Source organism: Pygocentrus nattereri, chromosome 3 (genome assembly GCF_015220715.1).
Source record: "Pygocentrus nattereri isolate fPygNat1 chromosome 3, fPygNat1.pri, whole genome shotgun sequence".
Taxonomy (NCBI): domain Eukaryota; kingdom Metazoa; phylum Chordata; class Actinopteri; order Characiformes; family Serrasalmidae; genus Pygocentrus; species Pygocentrus nattereri.
Genome location: NC_051213.1, coordinates 48,988,530 through 49,004,541, shown reverse-complemented (window position 1 = coordinate 49,004,541; position 16,012 = coordinate 48,988,530). Strand labels below are relative to the sequence as shown.

At 41.5% G+C, this 16,012-nt stretch overlaps 2 protein-coding genes across 3 annotated transcripts; both read left to right on the top strand.

The window, feature by feature from the left end:
• Positions 1-1,447: 1,447 nt before the first annotated feature.
• LOC119263056 (nuclear factor 7, brain-like) lies at positions 1,448-7,310 on the top strand. Its single transcript, XM_037536832.1, has 6 exons — positions 1,448-1,955; positions 4,499-4,594; positions 4,696-4,929; positions 5,250-5,305; positions 5,394-5,500; positions 6,632-7,310. Exons 1-6 carry the CDS (start codon positions 1,521-1,523, stop codon positions 6,670-6,672), a joined length of 969 nt encoding a protein of 322 aa, XP_037392729.1. The 5' UTR covers positions 1,448-1,520; the 3' UTR covers positions 6,673-7,310.
• Positions 7,311-8,301: 991 nt separating this feature from the next.
• On the top strand, positions 8,302-14,983 carry trim109 (tripartite motif containing 109). 2 transcript variants are annotated; one of them, XM_037536831.1, is made up of 6 exons: positions 8,302-8,984; positions 9,698-9,793; positions 12,059-12,292; positions 12,983-13,056; positions 13,152-13,267; positions 13,797-14,983. In XM_037536831.1, exons 1-6 carry the CDS (start codon positions 8,526-8,528, stop codon positions 14,300-14,302), a joined length of 1,485 nt encoding a protein of 494 aa, XP_037392728.1. In that variant the 5' UTR covers positions 8,302-8,525; the 3' UTR covers positions 14,303-14,983. The 2 variants fall into 2 exon arrangements, with proteins under 2 accessions (XP_037392728.1, XP_017570030.2); XM_017714541.2 differs by having other exon boundaries at positions 13,134-13,267.
• Positions 14,984-16,012: the final 1,029 nt, after the last annotated feature.

The window sequence follows — 16,012 nt, the reverse complement described above, 5'->3', positions numbered from 1 at the left end:
AATAAAAGACCATCACTTCATTAACAGCTACTAGCGCCACTCTGTAGGCGACCCTGCCCGTCTGCAGGGACAGCAGAGGAGGGGAAAGTTCAGGGGATCAGATGCCTTCAAAGAGGGGATCAGATGCCTTCAAAGAGGGGGGCAATTATTTATTATCACCCCCCCTAATTCTTCAGCAATATGAAGCTGAAGTCAGATATTCACCAGATTCTTGTTTGAATTTTCCCATTCCACCTTAAATGGTGCAGCTGTTGCATTCTGGAGCTTCAGGTGTCAGAACTGCTGGACTATTTAAGGTGGAATGGGAAAGTTAGCCAGTTAGCTACCGAAACATTAGCATGCTATTAGTGATTTTTATGCTTGCTATGAAGAAAATTACCAAAATAAACTGAAATGACATTAAACTTAGAAAATACAGTGGTTATCTAGTTTTTAACAGAGAAAATTCTCATGTTTTTGGGTTTCTTTGGTTGCTTGTTCAGCCGTCTTACTGTTTTTTCTTTTTTTTGTCATATCTCCCTGTTTGGAGGGTCATGTAGCCCCAACACTTCACCCGACCTCTCCATCTCAACAAGAATCAGGACACCCCACCCCTAGACGTGAACATGCAAAACAGAGGACTAAGGGCTCAGTGGTAGGGGCAAGGGGTGAAATGAGATTGGGCCTTGGGCGCAGGGCTAGATCTAGCCGACTTTTGTGCCCCCCATCTTGCCAACTGATGTACTGTAAAACTAATTAATAAGAATGACCACAAGCTGTCTAAATTAAATACATTTATAACTGGCTAATTTGTGCATTTGTGATGAGGACAGTATGTATATGAACACAAAGAACCCATTCCATGATTAAAGGTTTCTTTGCATCATAAAATTGTTCTTCAGACTGATTAAGAACGTGCTGTAGATTTTTGAAGGTTCCAAAAGGTTCTTCTATTGTTATAGTGTCACGCTTGTAACAATAGAAGAACCATTTTCAAAAAAGGTTCTATACAGAACTGTCTACAGCACACTCATGCACATTTTCCATCAATCTGAAGATCCCTTTCATGGTGCAAAGAACCCTTAAATCATGCACTGGTTTCTTTGTGGTTCTGTATACAACCGTTTTCTTTCCTGAAGAACCTTTGGCGCACCATCTTTTTTAAGTGCTCAGGAACGTGGTGGATGCTGTGAGAGTGCACTGCAAGCAACATGCCCGGTGGGGCAGGAACATAGCCATACATCCACAAAGTTCCTCACATTGTGGTAATACTTATTTGTCTTTCTGAGAACCACTTACAGAACCGGTCTTGCCATGTGCTTAAGGTACGCACAAGGAAGGAAAGAAAATTCCTAAGTTGTGCAGGTGTTTGTGATTGAGTCATGACTGTGGAAAGCTTCATACTTTCACTTTAGTCAGTTCAGTGGAATTGAGCCGAGTTTAGAGATAATTCGAGGCTACAGCCACACAGATAGAGCAGAAAAGCTCTACTGAATTGAAATCAATTGATTTTGGATTAAGCACACTTAAAAATTTCCCCAATGGCTTCTTTGTCTATGCAGATTCGATGTGGAGTGTGCTTGAACGATTTAAGGGATCCGGTGTCTATTCCATGCCAACACTCCTACTGTAGAGTGTGCATCACCCGTCACCTGGCCGTGAATGGCGATGAAAACAGATGTCCAGAGTGCCGGAGTCTCTTTAGCAGGGATGATGTCAGGGTCAATCGGGCGTTGAGGAACATCGTGGACGCTGTTAGAGCCCATCTGGAGGAGCATGAATCCCTCAGAGAACCATCAATGTCCACCCTGAGGAGACCAAACCAGACCTCTACAGACCAATGTCCCAACCACTTCGAGACGTTCAGCCTTTTCTGTGAGACAGATCAGAAACTCATCTGTGTGGCCTGCAGAAGGGACCGAAGGCATCAGGGGCACAGGTTCAAAAATCTGAGTGAGGCATTCCAGGCCAATAAGGTACATACAACCTCTTTAACCACTTATACTTTCCTAAATATCAAATGGCTTTAACCATTCCCTAGACTCCATGCTCTTTTGTTGCTACTCAAGCTTTACAGAACACAGGTAAAATTAGGCGGACGTTTCTTATAATGGCGCTTTATATGGATCAGCACTATTACAGTTTTGAACTTTTCATCAGTTTTCATTGATGAGCTCTTTCCAAGCACTGACACCTGACTTTTCAAGTACCACCTTCTCACAGCCATGCTTGTCTTGCCTTGCCTCTATCTCCTTTATATTTAAGCTCAGATATTAGTCCCTGCTTTTGCCCTGTGTTTATCTTAGCAAGTCTGAGTCAGATGTTGATTAATCAACACCAACAACTAAAAGTTACAACAACATTGACAACATCAAATTGCTGCAGCAGACTCCAAAAACCAAAAACTAACTGCGTAATCAGCCAAAAAACAGCCCCTTTTCAGAGCACAGCTGTTCTTCACGACTCCAAAATTGCTCAGCCAGATAATGATGATGGCAATCACACTGCTTGTTAGAGTGTTTTCTGTGTATTATTCATAACCATTAAAGCTTTTCTAGTAACTCCACCAAATTTGCGTTTGTAGTCTTTACCTACATAGAGAGCTTGAGAGTGGGACAGAATCTTTCAGACCATATGGGGAGGGTACCAAGTCTGGAGGAAACACTGCTCTTTGCCAGAGTATGCTTTTATTTTCAGCATGCTAGCCAGTGCAAATGGATGAAATGACCGCATCTTGGTGTTTCACTGGAGATTTGTGAGAAGCTTCAGGACAATTTGGTCAGCCATGTCGACTCCCTAACCCTTGACCAGATCATCTCCCTTGCTATCTGGCTGGACAATCTCAAAAGGGAATGTCGCTTTTGGCAAACCCACTACATCACCAGCTGGAAGCCCTGAGCCCATGGAAATAGACATTGGGCTGTCTGGAGAAGAAAAAAATGCAAGGGAGTGGAGAGTTGGCCTTTATCTGTGATTGAATTCTTACACAGCTCATAATGATGTCCACCTGATTGGTCACTCCAGATTGAGGATGTTATTGGAGTTCCTTGACCATCTGGCAAGCACAGCAAGAATATACATGTGCCAGAGGCTTTCAGATGTTGGCTGATCACCTGAGCCCACACGCCAACAGCCACTGAACATGTTAACTACCAGCTGTTACCTTGAAAACCTTGTCCACAACATCACAGCCCTGGACACATCTATCAGTGGACTTTGCCAGAGCCCTCCCAATATCTAAAGATACCATTCTGGTTGTGATCGATCGGTTCTCTTAAGCCTGGTCTTTCATCCTCCTGCCGAAGCCCTCCCTCACCACATCTTTCATGTCTTCAACCTGCCTGAGGACATAGCATTTTACAAAGGGGGCTGGATCTGGAAGGAAGAGACCTGGAGTGCTGAACATCAGGCTAACTTCAGGACACCATCCATTGTCCAACTGCCAGGTGAAGAAGTTGAATCAAGTGCTCAGCTGGTTCACAGCTATTGTGATCAAAAATGCCCAGAATTTTTTTATGGACTCCTCATACCCTTCCAGATCCACCATCATCCCCAGCCTCCACTCTTCAACTACATGAGGAGTAGTGGAGAGGTTTCAGCTGTTGACGAATGGATCAAATCGGTGAGAAAGTCTGGGGAGAGCCATCAGGAGACAAAAGCTTTTTTTTCAAAATTCCATTTTTCACCCTCATTTTATGTCTCTCTACTGAGGCCTTTGTTGCCAGGTCCCCTGACAAATCTGAACACCTGGGTACTGCACTTTCTGACTTCATGATGGCTGGAGCTCCCGAATTTGCTACAACGGGCCTTCTAGAATTAGGCAGATGGGGGCACAGTTCCAGCATTTGGTGGATAGGGAGTGATACGGTTGGGAGAAAAGATCTCAAGTCCCTGCCAGGGACACATTAAACCCTCTACTTAAGGTTGAACTCAATCATAGATGCCCAGACCACCCAGTTCCATTCCCCATTTCCATCCCCTTGTTTGTCTTTTTAGTATCCCTGGAGTCATTGGGATGGGGGCTTCTGTCAGGGATCCATCCCTGACCGTAGGAACTCAGCTTCAGCTAAATTAGCCAATACCACAAGCTACTGTGGCATGACTAACGTTACTTTACGTTAGCAGTAAAAACACAAAGCACAAGTTGTTTCCTTGAGCTACATCAATAAAGTCAGGATACTCTGTTATAGTAATGGAGCGAGGTTCATCCCTCTGGAAGACTGGCATCTTCCATGAATGAATAAATTATTCACATTTACACCTTAATTCGTGAATATCTTTGACTGATGAATTCATGCATGTGCTCTCCTCAAATATGTATTTTGCATTAACATTTACTAACAGAATTCAGCAACAGCCCATTGACCGCCATTATAAGTCTTGAGTTCTTTTATAAGCACAGGAATATGTGATGAAACAACAGTCAAATGGGTTAAAATTATATTGAAAATCTCGTAAAATTTCTTGAGCATTTGATGTGCTTGTCTGACCCATTTGCTGATACAAATAAATCTTTCAGTTGAAGGCAGCCGAGAGGTTTGACATTTTGGTCTGTGAAAACAAGACACTGGTGGAGTTGATTGAGAGCCAGGCTGACGAGATTAAAAGAACAAGGGTAGGTGGGAAAATCAATATGTTTGAGATAAGTTACTCTAGTGATCTTAAAGGCCTAATGACACACTATATGATGGACGTGTTCATTTATTTTTATTGCAGGAGCAGTCAAAGGTGCTGTCAGACCAGCTTTCTGAGCAGTTTGAGCAGATGCACCAGTTTCTGAGAGATAAAGAGGACGAGGTAAAGGCACTGCTGTTGGTGGAGGAGGATAATCTTTTAGAACGTATGGAGGTAAACCTGTTTCCAATGGAGGAAATGTTGTCGGAAGTGAAAGTGAATCAAGGAGTGTTAGTGTCGGCCCTGGAGATGGACGAACCCTGCCAGTTCCTGCAGGTTAGACTTTTATTGTACTGTTCAGTGATGTTTTAATTGGAAGGTTAGGAAAATGAAATTTGACACAAACGAATTGGAGTTAGAATTGGACGAGCTAACTCTAGCATAGATTAGGGTTAGTTTCTGATTAAGGTAGCGTTATCCCATCTCCATTATTACGTAAGTAAGGCATTTATCATTGTTCTAGTCTGTTTTGGTTATTATCTAAAATTGGAAATCCACTGGATCACCACTGTCTTGGAACAGAAAACTGGTACTTGGAAATCTGTAATCTGTAATTTGAAATATCTGTCAATTAAAAGAACACTGTGTGTCCATAGTGGTGGGCTGAGTGTGGACAGTCACTTATTGGGGAAACGGCGTCATCTCAACGAATGTGAGTACACTAGAAGTACTGAAGTAAAAATGGTTTACTAAACACTCAGATCTGAAATGAATGAAAAATTTGATGCTTTTTTTGTTAGGCCTGTGAGTGATGTTACAGTTATTCGTAACACACTGTTCCTCGGGCCCTATGAGACTGACCTGAAGGTCACTGTCTGTAAAGTGATGCTCAAATCCATCCAACCAGGTAAGTGTAGAAATAATTTTTTTAAAATAATGCAAACCAAAAAGCTTGTGAAAAGTCTGGGGACACTGAGCATTTCAACAGTTTTTAATAAATGAGCATTGGTGTTTTGCAATAACGGATACAAAGCAGTTCAGATGTTGCCAAAAACAATGTAAAACTGAATTTACCGGCTTAAGTAAGCTTAGACATACGCTAAAAGTCCTACCTTGGGACCTAAGTGTTGAGCTGCTAGCGAGCAATTATGACAGAAGAGGGGTGAGAACGCCCTGCTGTGAAAAAACAATTCACACCTCTCCACAAAGACGGCCATGCCGTTATAAAACAGACAACTGCGGCTTTCTTCATATCAAACAGTCGAGTACAACTGACACAATAAACAAGCACCATTTAAACGCAAAGCATACAAATTCCAGTGTTATCAACATTACAAAAAGCGTAGTTCGACCGAGGGTCCTCAACCATGGGGGGAAATGGCATTTTGAAATGGAAGGCTACTGTGAAAAGGGTTTTGGTCCACCTTTGGGCCAATAGCTTGGAAAAGAAGACGGTCAAAGCATTGTATAGGCTAACCTGCGCTTCACAGCGAGGCTCAAGTTGACTCGACTCGCCTTTGGTGGCAGCAACTTTGTTTTCCACTGCAGATGTAGCGCCCCCTCAGTGTAGCTGGTCATCATAGCGATGCCACATGAAACTGCCAAGACGTGGAGACAAATGTTGTTTAGAAACGACTGATGGCAGCAAGAAAAATTCTGGTATCAGCTCAACTTGCTTGGACAGAGGTGATACCGAAAACAGGTACCAGATTTGCCTAATAGAGAACCAAAAAAGGCGAGCAGAGTTGGGTCGGGTCGGGTCGAACTGGTACCATGCAGTGGAAAAGTGGCTTTTGTTGAACGTAAAGCATGTTGAAGATACGTTTACCCAAAAGACCACCACATACTAAACCACCGCAGGGATTCTTCTGAAAAGTAACAACTGAAATCTAACATTTCAAAAGGTCCTCGAGGTTCTTGACAAAGAAGAAGCACTTTTGGGATCCCGAAAGAACCTTCCAGTGCATGTTTCTTTAAAACTCATAAATGAGCTGCGTGAAGCTGAAGATCAAAGTAAGTGTTTTTCCTTGTTTTGCAGGTTTGCCTGTTTCCTCTGCATCTCCGCTGGACAGAATCTGAATGGAGAGGAACACATTTACAGTTTGTTGGTACTGAGGCCAACATGATATCTAAAGGTGCTTCAACAGGGACATTTAGGGTTTTTCACATTGGATACGAAGTTAACGAACATGTTTAGAATTAAGGCATTTTTATGACTTAATTGCTGATGTAATCACTAGTTATGCAGTCATATAATATCATGAGGAAGAGAGTTATACAGTCATATATATAAGTTTGAGCACCCCTGATCAGGTCCTATTACACATATTGCTGATCTTCTATGTGAAAAAAAGTTAACTAATTTTCTACAGAGAACATACTTAAATACAGGATTGCTGCGAATTGTAATGCACACTTAAAAATAAACCATAAAATGTACCATAACTTCTTTAGACCCCTGCCCCAAAATAAATCTGCTAAATTTAGCAAATAAACAGTAATTTTGCAGTAAAATATGCAGAAGTGTTCACTGCAGAGTATGTGTTAATTATTATCACTTAGAAAATCAACAACAACCTGGAATTTGGCTAAAATTTTTGCATAAAACTGGAGTTTTTTGCAGTTCTTAATATATGAGTAATAGTTATGTTTTGGGCTGAATTGTGCTCAAGAAATATATGCACATCATTTTGTTGAAGAAATGCTTTTATATTCATTTTGACATGCACCTTGTTTCTGACAGCAAATAAAAAATATTTTGACTTTCTTTTTGTCGAGAAATTATTTGCATACGCAGTTCTTAATATATGAGCAATAGTTACGTTTTGGGCCGAACTGTGTTCAGGAAATATATCACTGTTGTCTGAAGAAAACCTCGTATCTCCGTTTTTGACATCATTTGAAGACACCTTATACCCTTTACACTGCATGTAAATTTCAGGAAGAATCGACAAAATTAACTGATGCAAAAAAATCTGGCTCCATTGACTTACATTAAAAGAAAAGTTTCTTTTTTCCTTCTCCTGTAAAGTTATAATTTTAGAGATACAAGGTCTTCTTCCGACAACAGCGACATGCACATCATTTTAACCTGCACCTTTGTATCTTACAGCAAATTAAAAAATAATAAATTCTGTTGCTGTGTATTTGTTCAGTAGTTTTGTGCACGCAGCTGAAAATAACAGAAGCTAATTATAGACTGAGGGGACAACAGAGAGCCAGGCGTCAGGCAGGAACGCTGAGTCATTTTATTTCCATGTGACAATCCAGACACCTGTTTGTTTCCTTCACGTCAGTCAGAAGGTCAAAGCTAAAAGACATCTGTAATTTGAGATAATGCTTCGTTTCGGTGGATGTTTGGTGGATTAGCTTGTTACAGATGGATAAAACTGATTTTGAAGAACATTACGTTGCATATTTTTAGTTCCTTGTAAATAATAATGTCTCCAGCAGCTGTAAAGAGCTGTAATGCTAATAGCCCGCCAACCGCAGCGTTTGTAGAACTTCATTGTACAGCAAAGTGTCATGCTACTTGCCAGATTTCATGAGGGGGAATGTTTGTAAGCATCCTGAGCCACATGGTTAAAGGGTTAAATATAGAATACTGAAGGAAGCATATGTAAGCCAGGAGGAGGGGGCGAGCAAACACGCCCAGAAAAACCCCCTAGTGTGGTGGACATTTGCTGCCAGACCCCAGCTGCCATTAGGACCAAGGGGATTCCTGAAACTTTCTCTGCCAGTGAATGTCTAGAGACATTTCGAAAACTTCGTATATAAGGCATACCCATATTTATCCATAGCAACGTACTAGAACATGTGCTCCTTGGGAACCAAATGCACAACCTTAGCATTGGTAGCACCAGCCGGGCTACAAGAACTCTAGGAACAGACTTCAAACAGACCCAGGACAAAGCCCAAGAAGAAAAGCCCTGATGGATTCTCGCCTCTCCAAGCAGATCCAGTGCTCCGTGTGTTTGGGGGACTTTGTGGACCCAGTCAGTCTGCTGTGTGACCACACGTTCTGCCGTCAGTGTATCAGCAATCACTCCCAGACAAGCAGGGGTCTCCGACTGTGTCCAGAATGTCGCCGGCCCTACACCATGTGGGACCTGCGCTCCAACCGAGTTCTCAGGAACATGGTGGACGCTGTGAGGGAACATCTATCAGCGCAACAAGCCCAGAGAGAACAAAACGCAGCCTGCGGCGGACCGGACGGCGCCAGAGCTGGGCCGGTGGTGGAGCCGGAGAAGCTGGTGTGTTCGGACCATGCTGAAAGATTGAAACTGTTCTGTGAAACAGATCAGAAATTAGTGTGTCTGATCTGTAGAGACTGCGAAAAACACCAAGGCCACAAGTTCAAACCAGTGGAAGAGGCAGCAGAACCCAAAAAGGTCAGTGGAAGATGCTGATGTGAGAGTGATCAAACACGTTTGTACTGAAAACACTGCACCAGAGCAGGTCAACCAATTTTTGGTTATCAGAACGTTCTTTCAACGTTACAACTTTTGGTTCCTAGAACATTCAAGCTGTCAAGTTTTCTGGATGTTCTGAGAGTGTTTCGATATAACGTTTGTAAATGTTCAAACAACATTGTTGCAACATTATGAGAACCTTATTTGTAGGTTACCAAAACATTTTCTGGACGTTCTGAGAACTTTTTTACGTAGCTTTAAAAATGTTCGTACAACATTGTTGCAACACTATGAGAACCTTATTTGTAGTTTACCAAAACATTTTGTGGATGTTCCGATACCGTTTTACATAACTTTTTAAACATTCCTACAATGTTTCTGCAACATCAGAAGCACCCTGCACCTCATATTTCATTAGCGATGACCAAATCTTGAATTCAGATCAATAATTTTGCTTGTTTTAAACATAAAAGTCCAAGAAAAGCTTGGTGTTTTCTATTCCACTACTTAGTAAACAGTTTTATGTATGAAGGATATTTTATATATAGAAAAAAAACCACAGTCATAAACATCTTGAACCATAGTCAAATTAAGCTGTTGTGAGGCCAGATTTAATATGATTATTATAATTAATACCTTAATAAGATTCATGATAAGTCAACCTTACTGCATGTCCTCTCTCTGTCCTATAGGAGATGCTGAGAGAGCCACTAACTTTCATGTCGAAAGAAAACAAAGAGCTGGAGGAGCTGATAAAGATGCAGACGACTGAGATCACCAAAACTGAGGTCAGATTACAGCGATAAAACAGACACAAACTGTCTGTCAGCCCTGCTGGAAAAAAAAGCACAGACCAACATGCTGGTCATGCTGGTTGACCAGTATACCAGCATGCAGAACACAACATATGCTGGTATTGGTGCTGTGTTTCCAGCAGGTACCCTCATTTCTACACAATTTTCTGTTTCAATGCGTTCATGTTGAGATGGTTGAACATGGGGCGAATGAGGGACAGGCACGGTCACAGAATGATGAACTAGCCTTAAAGGAGCATCCCAACCACTAAGGTTAGAGCTAGGAAGGTGAACATCTTACAGCAGCCATACATAACTGTAGGAACTCTCCAGACGAGCATTTCAGTAGAGAAAACTGACTCAAAACAACAGAAATTACTCACCGGATGAGCAGGAGAACCAACCAAAAGGCTGTCTAACCTACCTCACCTGAGTTTAGATTCTCTCTGGTCCAAAGAAAACTTGTCTCCCTTGCGCTGAATAAAGAATGAAGATAGAATTTTTTGCTTTAAGATTTTGTTCAATGCCCAAAGTAAGAGTTATACAAATGCACTTGGTTCTGTTTGAGCCTGTAGCTCAGTGGCTGGGCCAGAGCTAGTTAGCCACGTAGCTATTTAGCTAGTTACCTCACCTGAGTTTGGCTTCTGATCAAAATAAAACGTGTCTCTGAGGTCCGTTTTGTGTTGATTAAAGAATGAAGACTGAATGTTTTCTCACAATCGTGTCAGACGAACGAAGTAAGAGTTACACCAGTGCTGACATGGTTCTGTTGATAGGCCTGTAGCTCAGTGGCTAGGCCAGCGCCAGTTAGCAAAGTAGCTATATCTAAGCTAAGCTACCTCACCCGAGTTTGGGTTCTTTTCTCTGATGGAAAGAAAACTCGTCTCTGTGGTCTGTTTTGTGTTGACTAAAGAACAAAGACGGACTGATGTCTTTAAGATTTTGTTCAAAAATCAAAGTAAGAGTTATACAAATGCACTTGGTTCTGTTTATGAGCCTGTAGCTCAGTGGCTGGGCCAGAGCCAGTTAGCCACGTAGCTATTTGGCTAGTTACCTCACCTGAGTTTGGCTTCTTTTCTCTGATGGAAAGATAACTCGTCTCTGTGGTCTGTTTTGTGTTGACTAAAGAACAAAGACGGACTGATGTCTTTAAGATTTTGTTCAAAAATCAAAGTAAGAGTTATACAAATGCACTTGGTTCTGTTTATGAGCCTGTAGCTCAGTGGCTAGGTCAGAGCCAGTTAGCCACGTAGTTAATTGGCTAGTTACCTCACCTGAGTTTGGCTTCTTTCTTCTGATCGAAAGAGAACTCGTCTCTGTTGTCTGTTTTGTGTTGACTAAAGAACAAAGACGGACTGATGTCTTTAAGATTTTGTTCAAAAATCAAAGTAAGAGTTATACAAATGCACTTGGTTCTGTTTATGAGCCTGTAGCTCAGTGGCTGGGCCAGAGCCAGTTAGCCACGTAGCTATTTGGCTAGTTACCTCACCTGAGTTTGGCTTCTTTCTTCTGATCGAAATTAAACTTGTCTTTGGCGCACATTATGTGTTGAATAAAGAATGCATCAAGAATGGGGATGTTCCATGTTGGCTGGATACTCCAGTATTGGCTAACTGGTAACTTACCTTAGCAGTGCTGGTTCTAGCTTCAATAGCACCAAAATGTTTAGTTTAACAATTCCTCTATTGGAAATGCTCTTTTCTAGTTTGGTTATGCGCTCTTAACCTAGTGCCTTTGATTTTTAGGAAGGAGTAACATTTCACTTTCTTTCTGCCGGTCTTTTGTGAAATTGGGCAAGTTTTCAGATTGACAAATATGCCACGGCATATTGTTAGAGTGGCATCATGGCGTGGTGGATAGCGCTGTTGGACAATTGGACATGCCTACATTGCCCCTAGGTGTGAGTGATTGGGCAAGTTTTCTTATATGTCTGTCTGCCCTGCGATGGACTGGCGACCTGTCCAGGGTGTATCCTGCCTTCTGCCCGATGACCGCTGGGATAGGCGGGTGTTGTAGTGAGAGGCCAGAATGCTTCTTTTACAACTCAGTGTAAACTGAAAAACTAAAGCAGCATTAATAGAATACCTAGAACCGCTAGTTGATCTGACTCTGCTGTACCGTGCCACTAGAACCTTCTACAGGAACATAAAAAAGAAAGCTTTTCTCTGTATTATCATACTTTCGTGCCTCCAGAGTTTAACTGTTGCCCACTTTAAGAATTGTTAAGTTATCAAAGCTCTTCATTTCCTGCTCTTTTAGGAGAAATCCAAGCAGCTTGCAGCTCAGGTATCTGCTCAGTTTGAGGAAATGCACCAGTTCCTCAGAGAGAAAGAGCAGAAGGTGAAGACGCTGCTGGAGAAAGAGGAGAGAGCCGTGGTGGAGATGATGCAGAAGAATAGAAACGAGATAGAGGAGAAACTGAACAGAGGAAGAGAGGAGGAGGCAATCCTCCACTCCGTCTTGGAGACTGATCGGGCTGATGGGTTCCTGCAGGTTGGCCTTTAAAGCTGTGGTGCTACCAAACAAATTAGATTTACCCAATATTACCCCAAACGTAGTCAACCAGCCAGAACGTGTTTGGAGTCTGAAGTTTGTAAATCTATAGTTTAGCTAATGTTGCTCATGAGTAATGGATGTTTAAACCTCTCTGTTTAGCATGGTGCTAACCGCAGGCCTTTGTCAACACACATGTATCAAGCCTTGGGAAGTCATTCGGTTATCTCTAATCATAATGATATGGTTTCTGACACGTTATGACTTACTGTTATCTATAAACATGGACTACTCAATCTGACAGTAATCTGACAGTAATAATTGTGGAGTGATTTTACTCCAGAATAAAGCATATTGCTGTTGTCAGAACAAAACCTGATATCTCCGTTTTTGACATTTTTCAGTCTTTGACATGATTTGAAAATGTCTGTTGCTCTTTACATTGTGTGTAAATTTCATGATGAATTGACTGAAAGAAACGACCCAAAATGACTTGGAAAAAATTCTGGTTCCATTGACTTACATTAACATTACATTAAAAAGCGAAAGTTACATTACATTAAAAGCAAAGTGCATTTTTTCCTTCTCCTGTGAAGTTACCATTTTGGAGATACAAAGTTTTGTTTCGACAGCAGCGATATTCTTCACAAAATCTATCACTGTCATTGACTCCATCTGTCTCTTTTTCAGTGGTGGATTGAGAACGGGTTGGAAATCGTTGAGGGGATGAGAGAAAGGAATGAAAATGGCCCTGAGTCACCGCAGTGAGTATTGGGGGAGATAAGGCCGGTAAAATGAATAATGTGTTTGGAACATAATATAAATTCCGACTGCAATGTAGCATTGGTGCCCATTTCAGGTTTAAGTCCAGGCTGAAAGGCCTCAGTGTTATGCCTGACTACCTGTTCCTCGGACCCTACGAGACGCATCTCCAGTTCTTCGTATGGAAGGAGATGCTTGGCTCCATTAAACCAGGTAAAATGTTATATGAGAAATGAATGTGACTCTTAAAAATAGCCGTTAGTACTGAATAAACTTCAGAACTAAAATTTCACATTTACATTTATAGTTCTATAAATAAGCAAGAACCGCTGCTTAATTTTGATTTGCACATGAAAATAAGGCCCTGTTGAAGTTGGATTGGTTTTACCTGCTAACAATACCTATGATTTTAATCCGGTGTGAATCTGCAGTGTGTAGTTTTACGGTTTTACGGTAATAATTGTGGAGTGATTTTAATCCGGTGTGAATCTGCAGTTTGCGTAGATCATCTAAAGATACTCCCCAGTATGTAAAATTTGATCTTTTAAATATGGAATTGACCAGTTTTTACTGTCTATGATTCACCACTGTGTGAACAATATCTTCCAATAATCAAATCAAACGTGTTGAGATTTCATGGTGTTAAATTGTTTTCTAAAGAACAGTTTCAAGCCCTGCATTTGCTGGTATCGATAATAAAGTCTCATTATAAGTCAATTCTGTGGCTCTCTTTCCTCCACAGTTCCTGATCGTAACGTCATTTCTGACTGCCATGACCCGTACCTCAGGGTTTCCTCTGATGGCCGCAGCGTGACCCGCACGTCCAAAAAGGGCATTTTCTACCGGCAGAAAGACTACAGGCCTCTGGCCAGGACCCACAAGACCTTTCCTTCAGGACAGCATTACTGGGAGGTGGACGTGGGGGAGAAGATAGACTGGAGCGTGGGTGTGGATGGAGGGTGCATAAGCAACACAAACAAAGACATCAGGCTTCAGCTGAAACATGACCAAGGCTACTGTATTAAAGAGGACGGTGCTGAGACTGAAAAGGAGCTGGCGGTGAAGCCGCGGAGAATCGGGCTCTACCTGGACTGTGACAGGCGTCAGGTGTGTTTCTATAATGCTGACGATATGACTGTCCTCCACTCTACTACGTATCCTTCCGCCAGCCCTTACTCTCTCAGCCTCTCACCTGGAGCCTACCTGCAGGGCAGGAACACTGACCCACTGACCGTCTGCTGGAACTGACTCACCTTCATTTATGTCATTTATCAGACGCTTATTATTATTATTATTATTATTATTATTATTATGTACACAAAACTTATAGGTCTGGAACATTGCACCGGCAAGCATGTTATGTCCAAACTGCTGAGGTTTCTCAGTTTGGCTGTTTTCTAAAGGAAGCATAGAAGTATCCTTCTGCCTACATTTCCCATAATCACAGATGTTGTTGGGAGATGAATACATTATATTAAATTAGATAAATTATACTAATCTTAGCTTGACAGCTGCTGTGTTTTTAGTATGTAACTGTGGCAATCAGGTCACTGTTACGTCCGTTTTTATGTTAGCAGGAAGTGTCTGTTTGCTAGTGTATTTAAGCTAATGCTTAGGTAACTTGGCCAAGAGCTAATAAACCCAGTGAAACGTTGGTCCTCTCTTCAGCAGAGTGTCTCTCTGTAAGGTGGATGTTTAATTTTAAAACTAAAATGTGTCCTTTAACATAAAAGTCATGCTAGCCTTCTAAAAAGACTTTTTAGGTAATGCTAACACAGCTAACCGCTAACCGTCATGACACAGCGCTGCAGCTAACGCGAGAACAAAAACTTACTAGCTTCCTAGCATTTAGCTTTACAGGCAGAAAACAGGAGTGTTTAAAATAAAATTTAAAAAATTATGTATCAATTAAATAGTTTTCTTTTTACAGAGAGCGTCAATTTGTTTTGAATGAGCTCTTTTTTACTGTAATATTTGGTTGTCTCCACAGAACTTGCATTGAGGAGAAATGACCACTCTGTAATGTCTTGCAGGTTTCTCAGACGCTAGGGGGCGCTCCCGAGCGAGTTCTCAATGAATGGGTTGATATGGAGCATTTGAGCAAAATCATAGTTTAGAAATGGTGAAACATTTTTCATGTAAAATAATGCAATAATTTCCTGAACAGAACAGCATAAAACATTCTAACACCGCTGTTATATTTTAAGAGCTTTTAAACTCGAGTTGTAGGAGCTTAAAACGGCACTTCATGTACGTTCATGATGAACAGCCAATAAGCTGCTCCGCTCGCCAACCAATCAGCACTCAATAGCTGCCCAAAACCCATTTGCTGTAGAAAAAGGAAAAGGTACAGGTGAGATTTCTTGGCTTTTTTGGTGAAACTCATTCTTCTACTTTCTAAAGTTGAAGGAAAGTTCTGGAAAGTTCAGTGATTAGAAACTATTCTAACTTTTCGTTTTTAGCCGTTGAGCTCCATTCACTCCCATTCATCGAGGACTTGCTCACTGGCGCCCTCTGCTGCACAGCAGTCCTGTTTTTGATATAACGAGGGAAATAGGAAGCGCCCAGAATCTTCATAAACCGGCTCTGGCAATACTGCTAAAATCATAACTTCACAAAGTTTTACATCAAATTCCTTTCTGACCGCTGCTACAGGGCAGATAAAAGGAAAGCGCTTTTATCTGTCTGTCCTGAAGGAGTGCAGCTAACACCAGAACAGAAGCTTGCATTTAGCTTCACAGGCAGTGAGTGTTGCGGCCTTGTGGTTAAACATTTGACATGTCTGTCAATGAAATAGGCTTTTTCACAGAAAGTGACCATTTGTTTTGCCAGATCTCAATTTTTACTGTAATATTTGTTTATCATGAAGGAAAGAACAAGGAGTTTTAAGGTGGTCTGGGCCAGAGAACTCGTAGAGAGGAGAATTATACAGGTCAGTTTTCTTGGCTTTTTTAATGA

What these genes read in the sequence shown, in the direction of transcription:
- trim109 (XM_017714541.2), top strand. Translation starts at nt 8,526, where the DNA reads ATGGATTCTCGCCTCTCCAAGCAGATCCAGTGCTCCGTGTGTTTGGGG. An exon ending in GGGCTGATGGGTTCCTGCAG is followed by an intron (nt 12,293 to 12,982) that starts GTTGGCCTTTAA and finishes TCTCTTTTTCAG; the next exon opens with TGGTGGATTGAGAACGGGTT. An exon ending in AATGGCCCTGAGTCACCGCA is followed by an intron (nt 13,057 to 13,133) that starts GTGAGTATTGGG and finishes ACTGCAATGTAG; the next exon opens with CATTGGTGCCCATTTCAGGT.
- LOC119263056 (XM_037536832.1), top strand. Translation starts at nt 1,521, where the DNA reads ATGGCTTCTTTGTCTATGCAGATTCGATGTGGAGTGTGCTTGAACGAT. An exon ending in AACCCTGCCAGTTCCTGCAG is followed by an intron (nt 4,930 to 5,249) that starts GTTAGACTTTTA and finishes GTGTGTCCATAG; the next exon opens with TGGTGGGCTGAGTGTGGACA. An exon ending in GCTCAAATCCATCCAACCAG is followed by an intron (nt 5,501 to 6,631) that starts GTAAGTGTAGAA and finishes CTTGTTTTGCAG; the next exon opens with GTTTGCCTGTTTCCTCTGCA.